Source organism: Thrips palmi, unplaced genomic scaffold (assembly GCF_012932325.1).
Source record: "Thrips palmi isolate BJ-2018 unplaced genomic scaffold, TpBJ-2018v1 HiC_scaffold_1, whole genome shotgun sequence".
Lineage (NCBI taxonomy): Eukaryota > Metazoa > Arthropoda > Insecta > Thysanoptera > Thripidae > Thrips > Thrips palmi.
In genome coordinates, this window is record NW_023144620.1 from 1,384,795 (window position 1) to 1,409,171 (window position 24,377).

Here is a 24,377-nt window from a genome sequence, read left to right on the forward strand (position 1 = left end):
GCGTGTCAATAAGAAAATACACCATTAGGGACACGCCGCGTCAACATAAAGCTACAAATTATTATTGATACGCCGGAAAAACCCCGGAAAAGCCGGTCCGATCAGCTCAGAACGCTTTTCCGGCGTGTCAATAATTTTTTTTTCAGTTAGAGCTACGCGGCGTGTCCCTTACCCGCGTAATTATTATGTACACGCCGCGTCTCAATAACAAAAAGCGGCATTGGGGACACGCGGCGTGTATATAATATCGGTCCACTGACTTACTCACTCATAGAAATGTTTAGGGTCAAGGAGTGGTCGTAGAGACTTGCGGTTTTTTCCATTCACCTCTATCCTTGTCTAAGCAGTCTTCAATATTTTCCGGACCTTGTATGCACCCATTGACTGCCACAGTAGCCAATGCAATACTAGCTATATTTTAGGGCAGTAAAATTAGCTTAATTATATGGTCAAAAGCTGTTAAATAGACCTTTCAAAAAAGCAGTACACTTCCTAAGAAAATTTGCCTTTGGTCACCACGGACTTAAAAAAATACTTCGGTACGCGCCCCACACATGCGGGGGTCTGGGGGCGGAGCCCCCAGCGAGCGTCGCGAGTCCCCTCTAAAACGTTATATTTTCGCGGAACCAAGCCATTTGCAGGAAAAAGCATTAAAATATCCTCGATAAAACGAACCTCGTTATAACGAAATCCTCAATATATCGTAAGGATTTCGCCGGCCCACGGGCCATTTTTGGCCTTGTTATAACGAATTTTCGACAAAAATTCAGCTATTTTATCATATTGAAGTCTTTGGTGCCAAATACAAAAGGTGAAAGTTAAATGACAAGTTTAGGGCATAAACGTACAAGAATTGTGATTGTTTAACAGTATGTACTTCTTTATTGCAGCTCTACAATAATAGACAACTGCATACATCAAAGAAAAATTAACTTAGCACTAAAAAATTAAGACAGACACTAATTAGGTGCATACATACATTGTTGGTACCGGTTGGTATGTTAAAATGACCGTTGGAAAAAATCACTAATTTTTGACCTTTTTTTGGGGGGGGGTCTTACTGCTGAATTGAATAGCCAGGGTTTCAAGCTTTGAAATGAGGGAGAAGGCCCCATTCTCCACAGCGTCCGGAAGCTGGCCCATAAAATCTCGGACCGTAGAGAGGGCCGGGCGCTCAGGCCTTCTGCCTGACTCGCATGCCGGGGTTCTTCTCCTTCACCCGCCTCGTCCAGCTCGTCCCCCAAAGCTTCCGCGTTGTCTTGTTCCGGCTCACTGCGAGCGAGGAGCTCCTCTTCCGTGAACGGTTGGCAGATGGGTACATCATCGTCGAATTGCCCTATCGTTGCCCCGTCCGCTTTCGAGCCGAGGTGCTCGATAACAACGTCCCAGCTGTTAAGAAAAGGAGAGTTAACCGAGTGCCAGCAACACCCAGTGAAATTGGATCCTTCTTGAATTGGTGCTTACCTGTCAGTGAATTCTTCCTCCACTTCTATGACGACAAGCTCTTCGGTGTCATCTTCCAGCTCCTCGGCAGCCTCATCGTCGTCATCTTCGAGCTGTTTTTCCGCAGTCGCATCGCCGGCATTTTCCTGAACTTCCTCTGCCTCATCGGTAGCGTCATTTTCCGTCGGCTCTCTCTTCGGCCTCCTCCTCTTCTTGATGGCGGGCCTCCGAGTACTGGCGCTGTGCTGCACGTGGGCGCTCTGCACGAGTGGGAGGCGCAGGCCGAGGCTCGCGTGCAGCAGCAACCCTTCCAAAATTGTTCCAAATCCAGCGTGGCGGAAACAATTGGCGATGCGGTCTCGGCCGTCACTTGGTCCCAAGCCCACTGAAAAATAAAATAAGGGGCAAACCAGGGCCAATCAGCAGTGCCCAAAATGGACCATCGACGATTTGGCCCATTTTTGGCTCAAATGTTACCTACCCATAGGTAAACATCGGGGTAAAATTTCAGCCACCTAGGTGTCGTTTCATAGGAGTTATGGGCAATCTTAGTTTTTGACTTTTTTTCTTAAGTGGTTTTTGACCAAATTGCTACATTTTTGGCCCGCCCTTCTATTCAAAAAATAGGGGGAGGGCCTATGCATTTGCCTTTGTGTCTGTGTGTTGTTGTTGTTGTTGTTGGCGTCTGTGTACAAGGAAGGAGTTGAGCAGGAGTAACCAGATTTGGAGGGTACTTCAGGAGTACCGTCCAAACAAATAATCCGGCGGTGCAAATCCCGTCCGGGTCGCACAAGGGCTGCTGCAGGTGCATCATGGTTTACATGAGCGGGAGGGGGATTTCCGCCATTATTGGTGCTAGCAGGGCACATAGGGGTATTTTTGGAATCGGGGCGACGAGACAAGATGAATGGACCTCGTCCCGACCCCATCGGCCGCTTTTACAAGTTGGCCAGATCAGGATCATCAAAAAATGGGGTCGACCGACTAAAAAAACTTATTGCAGATTTCGATTGGTCTCAGCAAGACCTTTTCAACAAGGGGTCGGAAAGGGGGTCCAGGAGCCCGACTTCGTCTATTAGTCACATCAGGATCTTGAAAAAGAGGGCTCGACCGACTGAAAATTTTTACTTAAGTTTTGGATAGGTCTTGGCAAGACCTCTTCAACGAGGGGTCGGAAGTGGGGTCCAGGAGCCCGCCTTCATGAGTTATGGGAAAAAGTGCGACGGACTCGTTTTGCGCTCCTGCTGTGCCTCTATTGCAAGGAGTTGCAGTAGCATGGCAAATATGGGTATTTTCGGAATGAGGGCGAAGAGACAAATGAAATGGGCATATTCTAAGGACAGTTGGAGTAAAAAGTGTAAGGACTATTGCATATTGTGAATAGAAGGGCGGGCCTGAGTCACGATGGTACATCGATAACTTTGCTTTACCCGCTCACGGTGTGTGTGATGCGAGCGGGCCGAAGGCCCGGGCCTTCGACTGGCCAAGTTGGGTCTGATGCGAGGGCCGAAGGCCCGAGAAAAGGCCGCCGGCAGGCCAAGCTGGGCCGGCCCCCTGTCGAACCGAGTTGCCGGCGCAGCGAGGCGGAGCTGGCAACTCGGTTCGACGGAAGGGCGGGCCCTAGCTTGTTAGAGATAGGAAAATTATCCATTCGAAAACCTCTTATTATGCGGCCAAATTTTGCACCTGTATGCATTTGAAACAGGGTGATTATGCGGCCATTATGCACCCAAAATCCGAAATTATGCGGCTTTTATGCGCCCAAAATGGGCGTTTAATGCGTTATTATGCACTTTCGTCATTTTAACGTAATTTCGTTAAACTTAAAAATCAACAGATCCCTTACAGTCAGTGGTAATTTTTGGCCCGCCCTTCTATTCAAAAAATAGGGGGAGGGCCTATGCATTTGCCTTTGTGTCTGTGTGTTGTTGTTGTTGTTGTTGTTGTTGTTGGCGTTGTGTACAAGGAAGGAGTTGAGCTAGAGTAACCAGATTTGGAGGGTACTTCAGGAGTACCGTCCAAACAAATAATCCGGTGGTGCAAATCCCGTCCGGGTCGCACAAGGGCTGCTGCAGGTGCATCATGGTTTACATGAGCGGGAGGGGGATTTCCGCCATTATTGGTGCTAGCAGGGCACATAGGGGTATTTTTGGAATCGGGGCGACGAGACAAGATGAATGGACCTGGTCCCGACCTAATCGGCCGCTTTTACAAGTTGGCCAGATCAGGATCTTCAAAAAAGGGGGTCGACCGACTAAAAAAATTTATTGCAGATTTCGATTGGTCTCAGCAAGACCTTTTCAACGAGGGGTCGGAAAGGGGGTCCAGGAGCCCGACTTCGTCTATTAGTCACATCAGGATCTTGAAAAAAGGGGGTCGACCGACTGAAAAATTTTACTTAGGGTAAGGTTACCAAACATGGATCACTTTTTAAATAATCTTCTCTAGATCGAAATTAAGTATGGGTTGACTACTTTTTTTAAATCTAATATTGATGTTTACCTTACTGGTCATATGGCTACCAAAAATGGTACCTCTAACTCGAATACTTTGGAAGTTGTGCGGACAAGAAAATATGGCTATTTTTGCTAAGGTTAGGTTAGGGTGGTCCAATCATGGATCACCCCACCAGCGTACGGACACAAAGCAAGGTATGCATTCAGTAGTCCCAAAATATCAAAGTAGTCTGTCCAAAGTGCACGATGAAAAATTTTGAAGTGACTGCGGTGATTGCTTGGCCCAGAATCAGGGGTGCAAAAATCACCTTTTTGAACGTCATTTTTCCATCGATTTTCGGGGGCCTGTTTTAGGTGTCTTTCTAAACGCAACCCTGCAGAGTAGAGAGACGCAGTTACAAACTTGTCAGATTCACATCGAACAGTCAAAGGGTCAGTCTGAGCAAGGAAAGACAGAAATTTAGAATCTGGTCAACTGGTCTTTAGTTATAGACCCCCAAAACAGAAATGATCCATGTTTGGTATCCCGATCCATGTTCGGCACTCTACCCTAAGTTTTGGATAGGTCTTGGCAAGACCTCTTCAACGAGGGGTCGGAAGGGAGGTCCAGGAGCCCGCCTTCATGAGTTATGGGAAAAAGTGCGACGGACTCGTTTTGCGCTCCTGCTGTGCCTCTATTGCAAGGAGTTGCAGTAGCATGGCAAATATGGGTATTTTCGGAATGAGGTCGAAGAGACAAATGAAATGGGCGTATTCTAAGGACACTCTACAAACTCAAGTGTGTACATAGTACACTCCACCTGGAGTGTACTTGCATGTACACTTCAACCTGGAGTGTACTTGCATGTACACTTCAACCTGGAGTGTACTTAGCATGTACACTTCACCCTGGAGTGTACTTGGCATGTACACTTCAACCTGGAGTGTACTTAGCATGTACACTTCACCCTGGAGTGTACTTGGCATGTACACTCCAGGTTGAAGTGTACTTGTCAAGTACATGCCAGGTGGCTCATACCTGCAGCAGGGAGCCAGCAACAGTGTACCTGAAGGTACACGCCAAAATGGAGTGTACATGCCAAGTACACTCCAGGTTGAAGTGTACATGCTAAGTACACTCCAGGTTGAAGTGTACATGCATGTTTACTCCAGGTGGAGTGTACTATGTACACACTTGAGTTTGTAGAGTGCAGTTGGAGTAAAAAGTGTAAGGACTATTGCATATTGTGAATAGAAGGGCGGGCCCAAGTCACGATGGTACATCGATAACTTTGCTTTACCCGCTCACGGTGTGTGTGATGCGAGCGGGCCGAAGGCCCGGGCCTTCGACTGTCCAAGTTGGGTCTGATGCGAGGGCCGAAGGCCCGAGAAAAGGCCGCCGGCAGGCCAAGCTGGGCCGGCCCCCTGTCGAACCGAGTTGCCGGCGCAGCGAAGCGGAGCTGGCAACTCGGTTCGACGGAAGGGCGGGCCCTAGCTTGTTAAAAAGGATCCTAGAGTCATTTCCATTCCGGCCTAAGGGAAATATATGGGAGAGAGAGGGGAAAAAAGGAAAATCTTCACTGATAAAAATTTTGTCGTAACTTAGCGACACATTTGTCGCTAATGTCGCTAATTTTTGGCCCGCCCTTCTATTATAAAAATAGGGGGAGGGTTGTTGTTGTTGTTGGCGTCTGTGTACAAGGAAGGAGTTGAGCTAGAGTAACCAGATTTGGAGGGTACTTCAGGAGTACCGTCCAAACAAATAATCCGGTGGTGCAAATCCCGTCCGGGTCGCACAAGGGCTGCTGCAGGTGCATCATGGTTTACATGAGCGGGAGGGGGATTTCCGCCATTATTGGTGCTAGCAGGGCACATAGGGGTATTTTTGGAATCGGGGCGACGAGACAAGATGAATGGACCTGGTCCCGACCCCATCGGCCGCTTTTACAAGTTGGCCAGATCAGGATCTTCAAAAAAGGGGTTCGACCGACTAAAAAAAATTATTGCAGATTTCGATTGGTCTCAGCAAGACCTTTTCAACGAGGGGTCGGAAAGGGGATCTAGGAGCCCGACTTCGTCTATAAGTCACATCAGGATTTTGAAAAAAGGGAGTCGACCGACTGAAAATTTTTACTTAAGTTTTCGACAGGTCTCTTAAACGAGGGGTCGGATGGGGGGTCCAGGAGCCCGCCTTCATGAGTTATGGGAAAAAGTGCGACGGACTCGTTTTGCGCTCCTGCTGGGCCTCTATTGCAAGGAGTTGCAGTAGCATGGCAAATATGGGTATTTTCGGAATGAGGGCTAAGAGACAAATGAAATGGGCATATTCTAAGGACAGTTGGAGTAAAAAGTGTAAGGACTTTTGCATATTGTGAATAGAAGGGCGGGCCTAAGTCACGATGGTACATCGATAACTTTGCTTTACCCCCTCACGGGGTGTGTGATGCGAGCGGGCCGAAGGCCCGGGCCTTCGACTGGCCAAGTTGGGTCTGATGCGAGGGCCGAAGGCCCGAGGAAAGGCCGCCGGCAGGCCAAGCTGGGCCGGCCCCCTGTCGAACCGAGTTGCCGGCGCAGCAAAGCGGAGCTGGCAACTCGGTTCGACGGGAGGGCGGGCCCTGGCTTGTTTTAACGACAAGATTTGTTGTGGAACGAATAGCTAGTTAAACCATAGTCGTACAGGAACTAAAGGATAATTTCACAATGACTAACTTGTAATAACACATCAACAGTCCACTTTCAAAAACAAGTCGTTGACCAACAGCAAATGTTGTAAATCAATGACAACTATTGTAAGTCGAAAAAGATTTTGTTATGTCTTCGACAAGTACTCATGGAGAACTTTTGTCGCTAAATTTATTTTGCATGGTTCTTTTTTCATTAATAGTAATTTCACTATGACTTGGCGGACAAAATAGATGAATTTTCATTATTCGCTTTAATTGAGCAGATAATTGCAAAAGATGTTGTTTCCACACAAATTGTATCGTTAAGGGTGATAACAAGAATATGGTTTTCAACGACAAATTGTTGCTGACTTGAGTCAACGACATTTGTTTCGCTTTGGTTCATGATGAAATTCTATGTTTTGGAACGACTAAATTTTCACTCATCTGATTGTTTTTGTACAACCATTTTTTAACAGTGTTCAAAGAAAACTGCATGGGGAATTCGATTTCAGGGCCCAAACGGACTCCTGGGCAGTCTATCATAGAGAAAAACGCCAATTTTGACGAAAAATCACTTTTCTTAAGGTTTTACGTTGGTGCGTTTTAAAGCTACACCCGAATCCAAACTTGGTCAACTCTATGCGGGAAATCGTATCTCATACTACCACCTAAAATAGCACGGCTCGGCATTTGGGTGGTATGGGTATGGTTTGGGCGCTGCAGCCTTGGGAACTTTTAAATTAAGAAAAACTAGCAAATTCCTCACTCTTAAAACCTTACGAAGTATTTTGAGCATACATATAACAAACTAAAATACTTTGTTATACGAAGAAATAGTTCGTAAATTACGAAGTATTTTCTTTGTAAGCTTACGTATGCTCAAAATACTTTGTTATACAAACTACTTTTCTTTGTAAGGCCCAAAATAGTTTGTAAGGTTTTCTCAGTGCTCCTTACGGCGAGGTCAACCCTCCTGCTTTGGCTGTTTCGTGTTCAACTGAGGCCCCGAATAAATGGTTCGTACTATGAAAGACCCTTCGTTGTACGAAACATATCTCCCTAGTACGAAGCACTTCTAAAACGCCTTCATTTTCGTCGAAGTTATGAAGCAAATGCTCCGTGGGCTTCTGACAGTGTGCAGCACACTCACCGTGCAAAGGCGAATTCAGAGGGGGCAGCACGATGTATCCAAGGTTGCCTGCCTACAGGGGCAACATGCAACTCTTTGCTTCACCGCTGAGAGCCACCAACGAAAGCAAAGTGCTGTCTGCGGGTAGGAGCCCACAACGTACGGTAAAGTGCCGAGTGGTCATCAATCAACTTCAACGATATTCATTTCACTTCTGAGAGCCGACGGCTACCGAGGAACATTCGGTAAACGCTCAGCCAATTTTCCTTATGAACGATAACGGCCATTTGGCGGATTCACTGTCACACTTCGTGTGAACAAATGCACTGGACGTCGGATCTTGTCGCCCAATCAGAGGCCTGATTTCTGATTGGACGACGCGACTCGACTAACGGTGTATTTATTTGATCGATGGATAGAAGTGGATACAGGGAATACGCAAGACTTGCTGTTTGGTCCTTAACTCCCTCCTCAATGTTCTGACAGGTGTTGTCCCCGGGACTTGCGGAACGTGCTCGACGGAAGCCTGACGGTCATACTTTACGTGTGCACGGTGAGTCATTAACGTTGATATTACCATCGCTACCAATCTGGATAAAGTATTTTAACGGCGACTTCGACCGGAAGTAAGAAGGACTTCAATTGTAGTTTGCACTGACTTCGAGTCGAGGTTACGAATGGAAAAGCCTTTCCTTGATGATCAAGGCGTATCGGAGGTTTTTTTACATATGGACCATGTCCGTCCAAATTCCGCTTCCCTGAGTTATATTGATTTAGGCCTCCAAAATAATAAAACTCATGGGAGCGGAATTTGGACTTGGTCCATACAGGGGGCGGCAACGGCCTAGGAAGCGCGTGAAGCCATGCGGGAGCGAGGTTCAGGGGTTACTTATTTGGCTTCGTTCGATTGTAAGATCTAGCCCGTTGATTGCAAAACGCTTTGCACAGATCAAAAGAGCTCAAAATTTGGGGTGCATTAGGCCTAGTAGACTGCCCGACACTTCCAATAGGGTACTTTCGTAGAATCCTGAACCGGAAGCAAGCAGACCAGCAGACGCCAAATTGGCCGGAAACTAACCTCTCTTCGGATCCAAAACTATAGCCGAGCTGTACAAATATTGCTCGCGAAACACATATGCACTGCAAACAAGTATCAAACGACTGTTTATGTTCAAGTGTGGCCGATACCTTTGACGAACGTCTCTTTCCCATGTCAAGTTTGGACCTACTTCCGCCAACGTGGCGTCTGTGTGCTTCCGGCTCAGGGATCTACGAAAGTACCCTATAGGGTATTCCGATGGATCTGAACCGGAACCCCGAGCAGTAGTATCTGGATCCGGTATGAGAAATCAGGTGTGCGGAGGTCATTCGCACACCCGATTTTGCATACTTTCAGTCCTCCGCACACCTGATTTCTCATATCGGATCCAGATATTTCTACTGCTCGGGGTTCCGGTTCAGTTCCATCGGAATACCCTATTCAACCCAACACAAGGGCGGAATCATTTACATCAACATGGCGCATTCGAGTTTTTTCCTAAATTTTATGATTTCTCGTGTTTTTGGTGTTTTCACAGCGCCTGAATATTAGGTAAGGGGGGAGTTTCGAGAAGAGCAATTAGCCTAGTACACCCTAAATTTCAAGCCCTTTTCATCGGTGCAAAGCGTTTTGAAAAACACAGTCTAGTTTTCATAATCTCGAACAAGTGCGCAACCTCTGCACTGACGGTGCGAGCATCGCTTCACGCTCTCCCTAGGCCGTTGCCACCCCGTGGTCCATATCGGGACAAAACTTCGGTACGGTTTGATCACCAAGGAAAAGCAATGCCCTTCGGTTCTAGCTGGTACAGTTTTTGAGTTTAAGTCATTAGTACAATCTGTCGCGCAATGGCCTTGTTCACTGCCAGAAACTACATCAAAAGTACGCAAATTCCTGGCAATTTTTTTTTATCAGGGATTTATTGTACTGTTAAAGTGCAACAATTGTTGTCTTACAAAGTACATACAAGGGAACCGGCATAACGAGTGCTGTGCAGTCGTTGTGCTTTGTAAATTCTCGGTGTATTTTCTACAATCCCTGTTTTACAGGTATTGCACAGATTTTGTTGTACTATTCACACATTCACCCTCGCAAGGGAGATAATCTTTAGTGATGCCGCGGCCGCGCATTTCCCCAAGTTTCCATTCTTTTGTGTCTTTGATGCACGGTGAAACCGATGTCTGGAAATTTCCAGATATTTTTTCTCATTTCCAGACATTGTCGGAAAAATATCTGGAAATTTCCAGACATCGGTTTCACCGTGTGCAAACCTTGAAGTATGGGTATTGAAGGCAGTACCAAGAAAGATAATCAGCCCAAAGCTCTAATGAGCACAAATCCATCCATCTGCCCAGTGCGTGTTGAAAACATAATGGTCTAGTTTCCAGTCGTGCGCTCAAGTGCGCAGATTACTCTGCTGTGTAGTTTATCGTGCATAAGCTTTTCACAAAATTGAGCATTTGTTTTTGAATTCACGAGTTTGTGAGTAACTAAACACGGAAATGTGAATCATCACGCATGTATTCGTGCATTTCACGCGCATCCTTGATTCCATTCAAAAGCGGTGCCCGAAAAAACTACAAAGTATGCAACCCTTGGGTCGACAGAGCGAGCATGACCTCACGACCATTGCCACCCCTGATTGTGTCCCGGGCAATTTGAGAATCCGAAAATCAATCTCTGGTTTGTTCCAGCTCATCCAAGCGCTACCCAGCCGAGCAGCCTTATCTCTCAGCGACGACTCCGAGCGAACTGCACAACGCCGGCCACAATTTCGGAGGTAAGTTTCTGCCGCGTGTTGAATGAGATGAAAGAGAATTCATAGCACTTGGGTTTTGGATGCGCTACATGCACTTGTTTGCCTTAGGTCCCGAAAATGGCTCACCGATGCGCCGTGTGCGCCAAGGAGTTCCGTTATAGGTCAGTGCTGACTGCGCATCTCCGCTGCCACACCGGGGAGAAGCCTTTCGAATGTTGGGTCTGCGACAAGAAGTTAAGTCAAGCTGGACACTTAAGAACGCACCTCCGCACCCACACTGGTGACAACCGTTTCGAATGTGCTGTCTGCAACAAGAAGTTTCTTCATGGTGGAAACCTGAAATCGCACCTCCGCGCCCACACGGGTGAGAAGCCATTCGAGTGTTCGGTCTGCAATAAGAAATTCAGTCATACTGGGCTCCTTAGATGTCACCTCCGAACTCACACCGGAGAGAAGCCTTTCGAATGTTCGGTCTGCGACAAGAAGTTTAGTCAATCTGCACACCTAAGAAAGCACCTCACTACCCACACCGGAGAGAAGCCATTCGAATGTTCGGTCTGCAACAAGAAGTTCAGTCGAACTGGGGACCTTAGATGTCACCTCCGCATCCACACCGGAGAGAAGTCTTTCGAATGTTCGGTCTGCGACAAGAAGTTTAGTCAATCTGCATACCTAAGGAAGCACCTCCGCACGCACACCGGCGAGAAGCCATTCGAATGTTCGGTCTGCAACAAGAAGTTCAGTCAAGCAGCTCACCTTAGACGTCACCTTCGTACCCATAGAGGCGAGAAGCTATTTGAGGAAGTTAAATCGAACTTCACAGCTTAAAAAGCACCTGCGCTCTGACACCGGGGGGAAGTCCAGTGGGTCGATCTGTTCGGTTAAGTCGAATCGCGGAGGCAGTCTTAAAAGACACATCTGCATTCACAGCAGGAGTATTGCGAGTCAGTGGCTCGTTAGTCAAGAGAAGTTACTTGATGGTGTTTTTTCTTACAGCAGCGTGCAAATCATGTTGTGGAAGGTCTTGTTTAGACAGATTCTTAAAGTACAAGACTTGTTAAAAGCTTTTATGCTCGCGCTTTACACGTTACTTGATCATTCTTAACAGTTAGTTGGCAATGTGTTGAGGTTTCGTAAGTATTGCACTGGTTTAGAAAGAGCGGTACTAGTTAAGTCCTTAGCTCTTTAAGTTTTTGTATTCACTGCATTTTTCCGCTTGTCTTATTTATCTCTTGTCCTCTTTACCAGGACGCCTATTGATATTGTTTTGTGTTCGCCTTGTTATTTTCAGTTGTATTGTCACCTTACCTGTTTATTGGTGGCATTTTTAGACGCTTGACTAACAAAACTGAGTTTCTGTCAACATTCGTGCAAATATTTTACCGCAAAATAAATGTTGACACCCATTGTGAGGAATGGTTTTCAAATTTCATTGTCTCACTGCAAACCCAAAGGCTCTGATTCATAAGCAATTAGTGGGTCGAGAGGCGCGGTGTGAAGAAACACAAAAGGAATGTTTCGGTTGAAGTTCTTCTTCACCTTACTCCCTTTTTTCTTGCACCTCCCTCCACTGTACTCTGCTTTTCGTGAAGTTAAGTTTCCAGCATGAGGGGATCCTTTGGACATCCAAGGACCTCTTTTACTCATTGGAACTTGTCTGCAATGTTATGGTCACAGAGCACTTTCGAAAATAAAATGTAAAATGGGATGGATTCGTCTCAAAGTTCCCTTTCGAATGGCATAAGCGGCATATTTGTAGCTCCAAACGCTGAGCTTCTACGCTCAAATTGTGTATTTTGCGTACCCAAAATTTGAGTGCAGGGTTGTTCATTGTGGCCTTCAGCTCCTGATGGCCGGACTGCCACACCTACTATTTTCGAATATAGATAAAGAAAGCCCATAAACTGAACAACAATTTAACCTGTTCGGAAGTGCAAATTTGGATTTTCTACTAGGGTAGACAGGCTCGTGAAATGTACCTTCATTTGCATGTTTTTTCGCAATTTACTTTTACGAACTGGTAGGTTAGTTCGCAAGGAGTTCAGTCAATCTAAACACATCAGACGTCACATCCTCACCCACACCGGCGAGAAACCTTTTGCATGTTTGGTCTGCAGTAAGGACTCTGCAAACTCAACAGTGTGCTCAGTTCACTGTATTCGGCGTGTCAACACTGGTAGCCAACGAACGTGACGTCATAATCGTTGGAGTATGAGTCACGTTCGTTTGAACGTGGATCAACACTCAAACGTGACATCATATTCAAACGAACGTGACGTCACATTCGTTGGCTACCTGAAGTGTGGATTCAGAAACGGGTTGAGGGGAGGGGGATGTCGCAAAAGTTGCCTGCGACATACAGAAAGTGGTCAAGGTGCATGCAGGGAATTAATGTCACATTTTTTCACTTAAACTAGGGGTTTCTTTTCAATCACTCACTAATAATGTACTGCGGTTCAGCTTAACGAGAACTATAGGGACGTAATTCCAGCTCGGAACCCGTGTAAATGCTAGATCGGATAGTTTACTATGATCCAGAATCAGGTCGGTGGTTTTTGTGGACACCCGTTTTAGATTGGTGCTTGTTGCAGTGTTCATGCAGCAGGCATGCGCTAGATAGAGCGTGCTTGAAGGCATGCTCCTAGTAGAGCATACAATGTACGCTTTTCGATTTAGAGAATCCATTTTTTTTCGACGTAGAATCCGAATCCGGGCGGCGCCGGACGATCGGAGCAACTTCATTTTCTTTTGGACCACCCTAGCCATGCCTCGCGTGAAGCACGCACGGGACGCGAGGCGTGGAGCCAAGTGCAGCGCGTCCCCTCACACCTGTTCAGTGCCCGATTCAGGATATGCAGCCGTGCATCATGTCGCCGCTGCCGCTTTCCATCGGTCTCTTGACACTGGCATCGCTGGTGGTCTTTGAACGAGTACGAAGCAAAAACATCAACACGTTTGCTGTAGGTACCGAGCACGCTGCAAACTGAAGCGTGTACTTACATAGTTGACACCTATGAGCAGTTGCAAAAATTCGGGGCACTTTTGAAGGCCATAGAAACGCAAGAAAAAAATGTGGAAAAGTCGGCTTTTCTCTCGGCCAATTTATTCAGTGATGTCCCACGACTTATATCTGAACGCAGTCGAGCTCCCGGTGCGACATTGCAGAAAGACCAAAAAGCCCCTAGGGGAAAGACACGGAACGCTACAGAAAAAAGCGGAATACGGAACGTTACATTTTCATTAAACAGGCCTAGTAACTCTCTTGCTATGAATTAAAACACGCCATTTGGTGTGAGCGCCTGTTTTTAAGATTCCTCAACACGTCCCGAAAGAATCATATCTCTGTTTGGTCTAGAACTTGCCCGGGGAACAGAAAATCATTTTAAAATCATGGTCGGACACTACCGAAACATAACCTAGAATACAAGATTCTGAGCTTTCTATCAACTTCTCAGAGTTCCCGTTTGCACCATTCGACGGCAAAAATGCTACAGATTAATCTGACGACAGCCGAGAACTATCAGTCGAGTGCAACGCGAGAAACCGTGATAATTCACATGTAACGTTCCGCGAAGTCAACCACGGGGGACATTTTGCGTTTACAGATTGCACCCAAATCGAGCTCGTAAAAACGAGTTCAGTAACATGTGTCTGATAGAAAAAATAATAAAGTTTCCGAATATCTTCTCAGAATCGTTCTGCGTCCCATATTAGCTGAAATATAAGCATCTAGTGATTCTAATGCCGGAAAATTTCCCGGGAAAAATACGGAAAATTTCGGAAAATTTCCGTATTTTTCCCAAGCTCCCGGAAAAGTAGGATAAATATGAAAACTACTCTTTATTACGTTCCAATAAAGTTCCAGAGTCAAATCTTACTGTTCCCACTATTTTGCATGCTCTTAACTCAAATCTCATTTAAAGTATGTTCCCAGGTCTAAAAATCCGCTACTTAGGGGTAGAATTCGCGTCCGCTTAGAACGGGATCCGCTAACACTCACCGGATCCGCTTCGATACCGGATCCTGTATAAAAGCGGATCCGGTGTGCGGTAGCGGATCCCGTTCTAAGCGGACGCGAATTCTACCCCTAAGTAGCGGATCCACTGTCATTACAGCGGATCCGGTTGTCACCACGGCGGATCCGCTGTCACCACAGCGGATCCGGTTGTTACCACAGCGGATCCGGTGTCACCAAAGCGGATGCGGTCACCACAGCGGATGGCCTAAGCGGATCTTTTATGATCTTAGTGGATCCTCTGAGCAAACATGAAATCTTTATTTGGAAAACTACCAAAGGGATTTGAATTTTGAAAAGTGAACTCCTGCATAATGAAACCGAGTCCGATCCAAATCTGCAATCCGTTTCTCGCTATCATCAGCGGTTTACAAGATAGCGATATCAAGTTGTTCGATTGCAATGAAATTCAAATGGCCCTAGTGAATTCTCTTCAATATACCCTGTATAAATTTTGAGGTCAAAATTCCTAAAACTTTGGAGTTTATAGCCACTTCATTTTGGAAAACTCACAGTGGATCCGCTTAGGTTAGTGGATCCGGTAAGCGCTCAGTGGATCCGGTATTGCTCTAAGGGATCCGGTATGGCTTAATGGATCCTGTACTCACCGGATCCTCTCCTCTGAGGATCGTAGAGGATCCGGTGTGGCCCAAGCGGATCCGCTGTGACCCCATAGAGGATCCACTAAGCACTTAGAGGATCCACTACGGCCGCAGTGGATCCCGTAAAGTCGCAGCGGATCCGCTCCAACCAAACCGGATCCGCTGTCAACAGAGCGGATTTTTAGACCTGGGTTGAAACAGTGACTGATACTAGGGGTAGCCGATGTTTGGGGTCTGGCCATGCAAGGAGGCAGTAAGAGGAACCGACACAGAACGGGTCGGTTGACATTACTTACAAAATTAGCTTTGGCATGACTATCACTTTCATGCGCGGACAGCGAGCTTTAGACCTTCTTTACTGGATAGAGAACTGCCATTTCGAATGTCGTTGCCCTAACTTCAGACACTTGTTTATTTTTAAATTTTTGGGTTCCGGTTTCGCACTTTGATGCAACATAATTTCGTCGCGATATTTATTTCACGAGATTCTAATTTCTTCTTGACCCCGATAATTCAAGCAAACCACAGGTGTACGGCAATAGATCCACCCCCGGCAAAAGAACCGGGGGTGACTTTACCGCGGGATAAAACCACCGCCCTTGGCTGACTCCTGAGAAGGGGTGGTTTAATACCGAGGTAAAGTCACCCATCTGCTGGTCCTGGGGAGTGGTTATATCCCGTGCTTGAACCACCTTCCTAGCTGGCTCAGGGGGGTGCATCTATCACGGGATAAAACCACCCCCAAATTTGCACATTTGACGGGTTTTGACAGCACTTCTCACCACACGGTAAAACGAAAGCCTCACACCTAGTTACTATGTAGTTTTTTCTGCGCGCCAATGCACGAAATTAAACATGCACTTCGTAACGCACGAATTTGTGCGCGACAAGAAACAATTTCGTGCGTGAGTATGCAGAAAATCGTGCATTGTCGCGCACAAATTCGTGCGTCACGAAGTGCATGTTTAATTTCGTGCATCGGCGCGCAGAAAAACCTTCATAGTAATTTAGTGTGTAGAATGCAAACAAAAAAATCGCGACGGTGTTTGCAATACAAAGCTGGTGAATATTACGTTTCCAAAGCACTTCCGTTTGCAAGCTTTCAAGTATGCGCCCCGATTTTGGGTATACAATCTTGTGGAGACGAAAAAAGCGTAAGGATGACAGGGACGCTCTCCCGTAAAATATGCGAAATATGGGGGGTTGTTTCATCACGAGATGAAATGACCCACCATTTTCAGGGGGGTGCTTTTGTCACGGGATGAAACCACCCTCCGGTGGTTCTATCCCGTGATAAATGCACCCCTCTGAGCCAGCTAGGGGGGTGGTTCTACCACGGGATAAAACCACTCCCTACACGGATCAGGGGGGTGACTTCACCACGGGTTGAAACCACCCCCCTCAGGAATCAGCCAGGGGGGGGGGGGGTAAACACTCACATGGTTGCAAAACGGCAAGCGAAGCTACCGCGAATACGAAAGTGGCTTGGTACAAAGAACCGCCATGGAGTAGAGACATAGCGTTAGCCCATTTTGGGGGCTCCTTTAAATTCCGTGGGCGACCAGAACTAGATGTGTATGCATTACCTGGGTATGACGTTAACCCTCACTCTGTTCTGTAAGTAGTTCAACAGTCTTGAACCTATCCGGCTGTTCTATAATGTGTTTGGTATGTTTTTCCTGATCAATCTCAATTTTTTCAATTTTTCTGGAAATTTTCGTATTTTTTCTATTTTTCCGGAAATTTTCGGAAAAGTTGAACTTTTATAACTATTTTAACTATTATAGAGCCAAAAGACACGAAAGATACCCTTATTTTGGCAACTGCTCCTATAGAGAGTCAACCTGAAGGTTGACGCTTGACACACAATTACTGTACTCACTGCAAGAAAAAGTGTTAATAGTTCAACAAAAGTATGACGAAAACTGTACAATGAAAGAACAACAGGGGTTGTATAAGTTACAACGAGAATGGTTCAAACCACAACGAGGCCTGGACTGCACAGCACTCGTCATGAAGGTTCTATTGTAATTTGTACAACAATTGTCCTACTATAAAAAGTAAAATGAATTTCTGATTAAAAAGTTGCAAGGAATTTGTGCACTTCTGTTGTAGTTTTTTCTTGTATGCGCTTCTAGTTTTCAAACTTATAATAGCTCGAACATGTCTAAAGACGAGTTCTCTTTGTAGGGCCCGTACATCGCATTTGGAAAGAGATTCGCTCCGTGTTCATCAGATGGAACCATCGCGATGGTTATCCGCGCTACTCACTTCAATCCCTCAAGACCTAACGACCTGCAGACTATATCGGGAAATTTTACTGCGAAGGAACCCATAAGGGATAACATGCGGGTAAGAACGCTGCTGTACCTTGCGCTACCTTCGTAAGAGTCGCACGCAGCCAGATTTGCGGCGTCAGATTAGGGCCTCAGATCTTTTGGTGCATTTGACACTAAAATTCACAGCGTGAGGCATCTCACCAATTTTCGGCGATCCTTGAGGTGGCCTTGAAGATACCGAAGTATGGGAGCAATCAGCTACTGACACCTCAAAACGTTCCCTTTGGGTATGAGTTTATGTAATAGAAAAGAATTGTTACCCCTAAATTGAGACATCTGACACAAGTATTTACAAAATGTCATATAGCCACTTTTTTCACTCTACAATAACCTTAAGTTAGGGAAAAGGAAGACACCCGCAACAACGCAACACAAAGTCACTTGTCACTTTTATAGTCACAATTATAATTCACAGTTGGTGCGGAGGTTCAGGTTTCTGACACAGCGAGAGTCGAGTCCTCACTTGAAGGCTATCCTGTTCTACCGCAACAGACAGACCTAGCCTTACGAGATTGGCAATGCTCTAGGCGATCCGTCACTAAGCGAAAAAATCACAGTGAATCCTAGCTCACTGTAAAGCCGGTGGTAAGTTTACTTGCCACAAATTTGGCAAGCCGTTTTGAATGCCAAAATTTGGCAAGCTATGGTCTGAAATCTTCACAAGCTTGCCAAATTTTGGCAAGCTTGGGGGTATTTCCAGGCTAAGCTTGCCAAATTTTGGCATTCAAAACGGCTTGCCAAATTTGTGGCAAGTAAACTTACCACTGGCTTTGCAGTGTTATTTTATTGCCAATCTTCTGTGGTTCAGAATACAGGAAATACTGTACATGGCTACAGGATATATTTTACCTTGTACAGGATTTTCCGCACTCCCTCTCTGTTGCACAGTAAATCCCGTAAAAGTACAGTGGATTCCGTAAAATAAAGTACAGTAAATCCTGTACTCTGAACTACAGTGATAGCTGTACTAATCGTTACAGGATTTACTGCAGTTTTTTCGCACAGTGGTCAGCCGTTCTCACGAGGATCATTGGTCGCGGCTCCTGGCCCCTCACTGGAGTGGTGCTGCCCGTTCCGGCGTCCAACTCACAATGACCGCAAGCTACCCGCAGCCGCAGGACTCAGGCTGGAAGGAAGGCCGGGCTTTCTTATCAGAGTTCGAAAACTGGCGTGAGAAGTCGCTGCTGCCAGCACACCCATTCCCTGAACGTGACATCACAGAAAAACGAATATGACGAAATGTCACGTTCCTTTGAGCGTTGTGTCACATTCGTTTCAATGTGATAATCTAATTTCTGGCTGATTTTACATCCAAACGAATGTGACATAATGCCCGAAGGAACGCGACATTTTGTCACATTCGTTTCAATGTGGTGTCACGTTTCGGGAATGAGAGTGCGGAGTCCTGCCGGTGGGGCTCCAGCTCCAGTGCGAAGGGCCACCAAGACCAAGCAAATTATTTAATATTATACGACCCAGCACTGGTGCGAATAACAGCCCAGCCGTTATACGCCCCAGAAGAACTGGTGCGGATAAAGACCCAAACCGTTATACACACCAGTGATCCCCCTGGAGGGATCTGCTGGGTCGCATAAACTACTGAATACTTGGGTGCACCAGCTGGGGCGGATAAAGCTTTATTTGTTATACGCCCCAGCTGGGGCACACAATACTTGTAATAGTTGTGTGCACCAGTTTTTAGAGTCTTTTAACTGAAAAATGCGCAGATTTCATTATCTACAAGAAAGAAAAGAGATGACATAATATTTTGTGGTGATTCCTTGCTGTCCCCTTCTTGTTTTGCCTCCTTCATCCTGATTTTCCCTGGCAGACTTTGATAGTTTAAAATTTTAGTGGTCACTGGTCCTGGCCGCATTAACAGATTCGCATCGTTTGTTTTCCCGCGCATTGAGACTGTTCAGTCCTAACTTCTCTTTTTCAAGTCAGCAGCAAGCCTCTAATAATACAGGACTTAGTACTTTTCCAGTTAAAAGACTCTAAAACTGGTGCACATAACTATTACAAGTATTGTGTGCCCCAGCTGGGGCGTATAACAAATAAAGCTTTATCCGCCCCAGCTGGTGCACCCAAGTATTCAATAGTTTATGCGACCCAGCAGATCCCTCCAGGGGGATCACTGGTGTGTATAACGGTTTGGGTCTTTATCCGCACCAGTTCTTCTGGGGCGTATAACGGCTGGGCTGTTATTCGCACCAGTGCTGGGTCGTAAGTTTACAACATCGGTGATGCATTTCGAGGGGCCCTATTCAAAAGATCTTATCTGGGCGTTCCCCCCAAGACAGTCTTATCTTAAACGCCGGCAAATTTCACTCATTTTGATCAATCAGAATAAATGCGACGGTAAGCTAAACATATTTCTACATGCACTACTTTTGGTTTCTTTGATCTTCCATCTTTCGATTTACTTGAACAAACTCACAAATTATATTGATATGTAGCTGTACCAAATGATCAAACTATGTGAAATTCACCTGCGTTTAAGATAAGATTGTCTTGGGGGGAACGCCCAGATAAGATCTTTTGAATAGGACCCCTCGATTTGTGTACGACCTTTCTTTCGGTGATACATTCGGGTAGGTCTTTTTTTCGGTGATACATTTTAGTATCACACTTTTTAGGCGAGACTGTTCTTGTTCTGTCTCACCCCTCAGAGGGTGCGATGCATCCCTACTTGATTTTAAATGGATAATCAACCATTTGTAATGATTCCCGCGAATTTTCCATGTAATATCCAAACCACTGGTCAGATAAGTGTTTTTTATATTGCAGGTCCGCGTTGACATGGCCATTCGATCGAACAACCAATGGAAAGAGAACGCTTTCGTCATGAATTTCGCCCAAATGGGATGTACGGTGATCCGTGAGCAGGCTCCTGACATATATCGATTATTGGCGAAACACAGTAGAGCGCCGATGAGCAAAAAAGTTACCTGTGTTATACCAGCGGTATGTATTTCGAGTGTTTCGAGCACTAACCTTACGAACTACTTTAGGCCTTGCAAAGGAAAGTAGCTTGTCAAAACAAAGTATTTCGAGCATTCAAAAGCTTACAAAGAAAATACTTCATTACGAACTATTATTTAGCCCAGTATTCTCATAGAAATCGTTTCTTTGGCTGTCATTATGATCGGCCAGTCACCGTCGCCTCTGCCCCCCCCCCAACCACCACCACCACATACACAAACACTTCAGGGTGACTTTCACGTTTGCCAACAAGGAAACCTATTAAAAAGAAAAGACCTCTTGTGGTGCATTTGAGCAAAATTTTGTACCAATTTATGTCAATTCATAAGTCAATTACGAACTCTAGTTGCCATTAGAGTTCACATAACTTTCATGTTTTCTCTTGTTGATTGCAGGGACACTACGTTTTCCAAAACGAATCAATGAACTGGACTTTCCCGAATTTCCCCGTTATACAGTATGGACACTACCGTCTCCGGATAACGGCACGTGCATCGTACATGAACACGAATATCCCAAGTTTTTGCGAGGAAGTGGAATGCGCGGCAATCCCAAGATTATAGCCACCTCGAAGTACTATTGCTCGCGCCTCTAGAGGCAGAGCAACAGATCAGAGTGTGATCGCAACATCGCAATCTGTTATCACTGCAAAAATAATCCATCTTAAATACTAACTGGGAAACGGACACGGCGCTCCAATCCCCACCTAGCGGCAGGTCTGTGCCTGACCTTGAGCCCATCGGCTTGACTGTGGACCATTCTGTTGTGGGGAAAGGCTTGTCAACAGTGTGCGTGAAGTTATCAAACCAAACCTCCTCCGATTTACGTTGCATGTGACAGCACTCACTGAAGCGATCGGCTCTAACTTCAAACAGTTTATTTCAGAAATCTAGAGATGAAACTCATTAGTCATGTGAATTTTAAGAAACAAATTTTTACTTTTGGCAGGCAATCTGAATTTTGACAAACCAGTTTCGAAGTTTTAAAAGTGGTTCTGAAATTTACCAACTATCTATTACCGTAAACCGGGGTAACTTGAGACAATATTTCACGATTTTTGGACCGTTTGTCTACAAAACTTCTCTCACCAAGCCGAATCCTAACTATGTTTAATTTCACATGATTACAATCGGTTTGGAACCCATGAATTTTTGGGGGGTCAACTAAAATGAGTCATGGGCTTCTAAAGTTGTCTCAAGTTACCCCGTCATATGCACTGTGAAAATTTGAGTCGTCACTTGATGACAATTTCAAGGCTAATTTTCCTTACAACAATGTCATCAAAAAAATTGATGACATTGTTGTCACGCCCATGCAATAAGTATAGGAGCTTTGATGAAAATGTCATCAATTTGTGATGAGATTGTCATGATTTGAAAGTGATGAAAATGTCATCGGCGTTTTTGTCATAAAGTGACAACAAGTTTTCTCAGTGTGGGGTAACTTGAGACATACCTGTTTTTAGGCACGAAGTAGCCTTATAGTATACCCAGGACTCAGCCGGCTCGAGATTTGATTTGTGTGGCCCTTTATGCATTTCGGAAGTTTTCTATACGATTTTAACGAGATTTTGCAGACTAGTAGAACTTTGAACGCTGATTCTGATGTTGAAATCTGGTCAAAAATTTGGTGGCCAATTTTGAGAAATTTGCTGTCAAAATCGCCGTTTCCATGGCAAAACTCGACTCGTCAAAGGAAAAAAAAGGGAGTGGGGGGAGCCGAGCCGGGGCGGACCAATAGCGGAGCTTCTTTTTGGGTCTGTACAGCTTACTCCAAAAGCTGAAAAAGCAACGTTCGAAATGAAAAATTTCTTTGACTGCAGGTAGACAAGATGCAACAATAGAATTGGTGCCGGTTCGAACGCAGTTTTTCGGGTAGAACTATCCAATAATACTTCTTGATTGGAGTGTTTTTGGACATGCGCAGTGTTGTTGTTGTGATTCAGTTAGCACTAGGACCACTTCGCTCCACCTCGCGACTTGCAGTGCTCATGTTCCTCGAACAAGACTCACCCGCGTTTCGAAACCATCCCTCCCGAGTTTATGAAGTTTGTCAAACCAACCGTCGTGGTGTTGATACGTTGTAAGGGAGAACTATTACACAGAATTGAAGAAAACATGACTAGAGAACCATAGCCTTTTGAAACAAGCCAAACAATTCAACGTCCACAACAATGGAGGGGCAGTTTTAATGCGCGACTGCTGGCGCTTTCAGCTTCGCGATTTTCGCAAGGGCGCAGACGCCGAGAAAATAGTTGCCAACCCGAGAAAATTAATTTACTGACTTCTTTCTGCTAAGAACATTTTAATCATGATGGACTTCAAAGATGTTCCATTGTCAGAACACTGCGGAATACATTAGCATTGGAATTTTTTGAATTTACCAGCATTTTGATTTCTATTTATTGTCAAGTTTAAATTTCGACGGATGGCACATCGACCACATTGGTACCACTGCCATTGGTAGTCCCCTGAGCCACAACTTCACAACACCACTTCTTTTCTTTCTCCACACTCTTACACAATAATCAAATTGACTTCGTGACTCCTAGGATTTCTTGAAATCGTATTTTTTACTTTGCTTTTTAACGGAAGTGAGTTTTTGCCGGTCCATACTGATTTTCTGAGACATTTATCTCATTTTCAATGAAAAGTACTACTTTTCTCTCGATGACTGCAACATTTGCTACTGCTTGATGCGTCTTTATGCTATTGGCTGTGATTGTGTCAAAGCTAGCTGATTGACATAGAGGACAAGGGAATCTGCTCAAAATAAGAATCCGCACGACATTCAACTAACGCGCCAAGAGTACGGAGAGGCCAACTGACTCCTTGCGACTCCAAATACTCTGAGAATCGAGCACGCTTGAAACTTTCCGAAGTATTTTGAGCATACATAGTACAAACTAATTTACTTTGTTATACGAAGAAATAGCAAGAATAGAGAACTTACGAAGCATTTTCTTTGTAAGCTTGTAAAATTCTCATACTTGGTTATAACACGCTGCTTTTCTTCTTTTCACAGAGAGATATTTTAATTTTTCAAGATTGCAAGACCAAACGAAACAGAAAGTAAGTGTTGGTCCGTCTTCCAAACATATAAACCGGCTAAGATTTCTTCAAGAAAGCGAAACTATTTGTGATCAGCGCAACTTTATTCATTTGCACAAAATCAAGTACCGTAAATTGTTCTAGACATACATCTAAGGAAAAATACATGGCGAGCACACATCAGAAAATACATGTGTCACGGTAGCATTGATTCATTAGAGGGGTGCTTAGCGGCAAATCCGCACCTTGCATTCGAACAGTATTGCTGAACATGCCACTTAACAATTTTCACAATGAGGACGAAGACAACGGAATCAGATAATTACCAGCTTTTATTTCCAGTCTCTTTCTCATGACACAAGATTGTCTCAAACACGCGGTTCTTGCGCACAAAATTTCACAAAATTTAAAACAAAATCCATTAAGGAGTCTTTAATGAGCAGGTTTCCGATGCCACCTAGGTACATATATAAAGTATTATTTGTCGAAAAAGCTACCTTTCCGAGGTTAAGGGAAGGTGGGGCTCATTGGGACGGATGTTTTCTTGGCGCTCTACGTCAGAGACCTTTCGAGCTATAATGGTCGGGGCAGGCCTAAATTGTGCATTGACATCTAGCCTATCATACCCTGAAGCATTCAAACTTAATTCGACACGTTTTTAGGCAGGAGAGATATTTTCCGTAGAGTCTGCACTTGTCCCAATGTGGACAGTACCGGGGCACATTGGGACAGATCCGGGGCACATTGGGACAGCAATGAAAAAAATCTGGATCAAAGTCGTGCATTTATTTTTTCGGACCGCCAAGTTGTAGAAAAAGTTATGCTGAATACAATGAGCGCAGACTCGGATCTCTGGTGCCAAGCGTTCGGAAGATACGCTGCTTTCAGTGGAATAGTACTATTTTTCGTGTTTTT

The 24,377-nt window shown here is 45.2% G+C and overlaps 1 protein-coding gene and 1 long non-coding RNA gene across 4 annotated transcripts in view; one reads left to right on the forward strand and one right to left on the reverse strand.

Moving 5' to 3' along the window:
- Nucleotides 1–11,887, forward strand: part of LOC117639658 (zinc finger protein 239-like) — a 30,491-nt gene extending 18,604 nt beyond the window's left edge. For 2 of the 3 annotated variants that reach the window (XM_034375534.1, XM_034375541.1), the window contains 3 exons: nt 8,160–8,226; nt 10,407–10,492; nt 10,580–11,887. In XM_034375534.1, the coding sequence (XP_034231425.1) occupies nt 8,160–8,226; nt 10,407–10,492; nt 10,580–11,299 (873 nt within the window). In that variant the 3' untranslated portion in view covers nt 11,300–11,887. Of the gene's footprint in view, nt 1–7,635; nt 7,838–8,159; nt 8,227–10,406; nt 10,493–10,579 lie in introns of those variants that run through there. The other variant, XM_034375550.1, reaches the window with a different exon arrangement.
- Nucleotides 1,140–7,829, reverse strand: LOC117639735. Its single transcript, XR_004587382.1, has 3 exons — nt 7,695–7,829; nt 1,465–1,828; nt 1,140–1,389 (listed from the first exon to the last, which is right to left on the reverse strand). It is a non-coding gene; the product is annotated as an uncharacterized LOC117639735 (long non-coding RNA).
- Nucleotides 11,888–24,377: the final 12,490 nt, after the last annotated feature.